This window comes from Dioscorea cayenensis, unplaced genomic scaffold, assembly GCF_009730915.1.
Source record: "Dioscorea cayenensis subsp. rotundata cultivar TDr96_F1 unplaced genomic scaffold, TDr96_F1_v2_PseudoChromosome.rev07_lg8_w22 25.fasta BLBR01000990.1, whole genome shotgun sequence".
Taxonomy (NCBI): domain Eukaryota; kingdom Viridiplantae; phylum Streptophyta; class Magnoliopsida; order Dioscoreales; family Dioscoreaceae; genus Dioscorea; species Dioscorea cayenensis.
In genome coordinates, this window is record NW_024087381.1 from 117,054 (window position 1) to 119,991 (window position 2,938).

The following is a 2,938-nucleotide window of genomic DNA, read 5'->3' on the forward strand; positions in this document are numbered from 1 at the left end:
TAATAGGCTGATAAGTGAGTTAAGATCTGCAGTCAACTCTCATGCAAGTGACAATGATCTCCATTCCATTGTTGATGGATGTTAGCAAAATCAGAGAAAAACACACAAAGAACACTCAAAGAAGATGAGATAATTTTGATGCGGTCAACAAGCTCACTCTCTTTCTATCTTTTTATATTGATATTGGTAACTAAATTCAAACTAACAAACTTATCTAAACATAATCCTAACATAATTTTAAATACATATGCAATTTATAAAATAAGAAGGGTCATAACTGCAAACTTAAATGCATAAATGGAACAATGCCTAAAATCAATATATAAATAACATAGGGTCCTAAATGTAATTAAAAAGATAATTCTAACATTAACCCCCTTAATCTTGTTATGTCTTTCTCATGTCCTTCAGGTTATCTCATCTCGCAGCTTAATGAACCTTTGGCGTCCAAGTGGCTTTGTTAAAACATCTGCAAGCTGCTCCTACATTTCATCACCCTTCTGAACACAATCATGAATTAAGTGATTTTTACTGTCGATGTGGTTACTCCTTTCTTGATGTACTGGATTCTTTGTCAAGACGTTTAAAGCTTGAAAAATCAAATGATAATAATACCAAGCATACCATAGCCATGCCACATCTCCATGTTCTCTGAGCAAACATACAGGATGTATTGCCTTAACATTGAGTATATATAACCTATTTTTTCATCTCTTCACCCTTGTGAACAGCCTTCCACCTAAGTATCCTCCTTTAATCACCGACTCGCATCCATGCTCATCAAGTTGACCCAAACTCACAATATTGCTGCGCAAAGTAGGTATGAAGTAAACATCTGTGAGAAGACGATGCTCACCATTTTGACACTGAAACATTACAGTGCATTTTCCTTGGATGTTTATGATGGAATCATCACCGAACTTGACTCTTCCAACTATTGTCTCGTCCAACTTTGAGAATTGGCTTCGGCTCCCAGTCATGTGGTTACTTGCACCCAAGTCAAGATACCACAAGTTGTTCCCATACACTATTTCCTTAGTTCTAACACTAGGCTTGATGTTCATCTCATGCAATATGATCTCCTCTGCCGCATGCTTCATGTCTTGCAAGCGCTCACATACTTCTGTCATGAGTAGTGTCGACTCATCATCATTATCTTGTTTCTCCACAAGATGGGTTGTCATGAGTAGCGTCGGCTCATCATCATTATCATCTTGTTTCTCCACAAAATAGGCTTCCTCATCCTTCTTCTTGGATCTGCACTCATAGGCATAATGACAAAAATAATGACAATTATAGTATTTCATCTTGGTCTTGTCAAACTTCTTCTCTTGATGAGTGCCTTCATTTCCACTTCTATCATCACTGTTTCCGCGTCCACGCCCACGGCCACGCCAGTTGTTTCCTCCTCGTCCTCTCAACGAGTTCGACGTACCTTCACTTTCTTCTCTTATCTTCCATTCGGTCTTTGTCAATAGGATGTGTTCTTCTTTCTCATCCTCGTAACCCCGTAATCGTTCTTCATGGGCTTTAAGCGACCCGATGACCTCCTCCACGGTCATCGTATGGACATTGCCGAACTGCTCAATCGTCGATGCAATCTGAATAAACTTGGAAGGGACAACACGAAGGAGCTTCTTGATGACATAGGCCTCCTCCACCTTGTCGCCCAATGCACGAATTTTGTTGACTATTGTGGTCAACTTTGTGGCAAAGTCATCAACCGCCTCGCTTCACGACATGCGGCACCTTCAAACTCACTTCGTAGTTTGGATCTTTGCCTCCTCGACGCTCGGCCGCCCATGTGCATTGTCTTCAACATCTCCCATGCCTCCTTGGCGGTCTCCTTCTCAGCCAACACAAGGAGTGTCTCCTCGCTAATACCTTGATAGATGGCAGCAAGGGCCATCTGATCCTTCCGCGTCTCTATCTCCTCATTCGGATCAATAGGCTCAATGGCATACCACAAGCCCTGTGCACGCATGTACACCTTCATCTTGAGCGCCCATGCCGAGTAGTTGCTCTTCGTGAGCAACGGATACTGGAGGGCACCGTCCCGTCTCTTGTTGGAGCCTTCAATGTTGGAGTCTTCAATGTTGCCGTGCCGACGGTTGTTTCACTCTTTGATGATGAACATAACATGATCTTTGGTATCTACTCCGAACCTTGCTCTAGTACTAAATGTTAGGAAAATCAGAGAAAAACACACAAAAAACACTCAAAAAAGATGAGATAATTTTGACGCGGTCAACAAACTCACGCTCTTTCTATCTTTTTATATTGATATTGATAACTAAATTCAAACTAACAAACTTATCTAAACATAATCCTAACATAATTTTAAATACATATGCAATTTATAAAATAAGAAGGGTCATAACTGCAAACTTAAATGCATAAATGCAACAATGCCTAAAATCAATATATAAATAACATAGGGTCCTAAATGCAATAACAAGATTAATTATAAGGAACCATGGCACACTATGATGAGATCTTTAAGCTGAAAAGTGCTGCTGCCAAGGCTGATGTCTTCCATTTGTTATCTGGCATGTGGAAGACACCAGCAGAAAGGTGTTTTCTATGGCTTGGAGGCTTCCGGTCATCTGAGCTTCTTAAGGTTTACTGATTCACTTCTCTCACTAGCCCTAAGGAAATGTAGTGCATCTTCAAAGGCCGGTCTAAATTTGTTTCATGAACATTGAGATGCATGTTAGTGGGATAGAAGTTATCTTTATATAAAACTTTCTTTATAAGTTCTCGTAATTTCCAGCATGTTTCCAAAAGTCTGCAATTTGCTCCATTGGTATTTAGGATTCTGTTTATATGACTTGTGGAACTTTGCAGCCATAATATGATTGATAGTTTGTTTAGTCAAATCTAATTATACTGTAACATTGCAGCAACTTGGCCGTCAGCCGGAGCCTCTCAGGGAGCA

The 2,938-nt window shown here is 40.2% G+C and overlaps 1 protein-coding gene across 1 annotated transcript; it reads right to left on the reverse strand.

The window, feature by feature from the left end:
- Positions 1 to 707: 707 nt before the first annotated feature.
- On the reverse strand, positions 708 to 1,996 carry LOC120255419. The gene is made up of 2 exons (XM_039263245.1): positions 1,762 to 1,996; positions 708 to 1,690 (listed from the first exon to the last, which is right to left on the reverse strand). The coding sequence occupies exons 1-2, from the start codon at positions 1,994 to 1,996 to the stop codon at positions 708 to 710; spliced, it is 1,218 nt and encodes a 405-aa protein (XP_039119179.1).
- Positions 1,997 to 2,938: the final 942 nt, after the last annotated feature.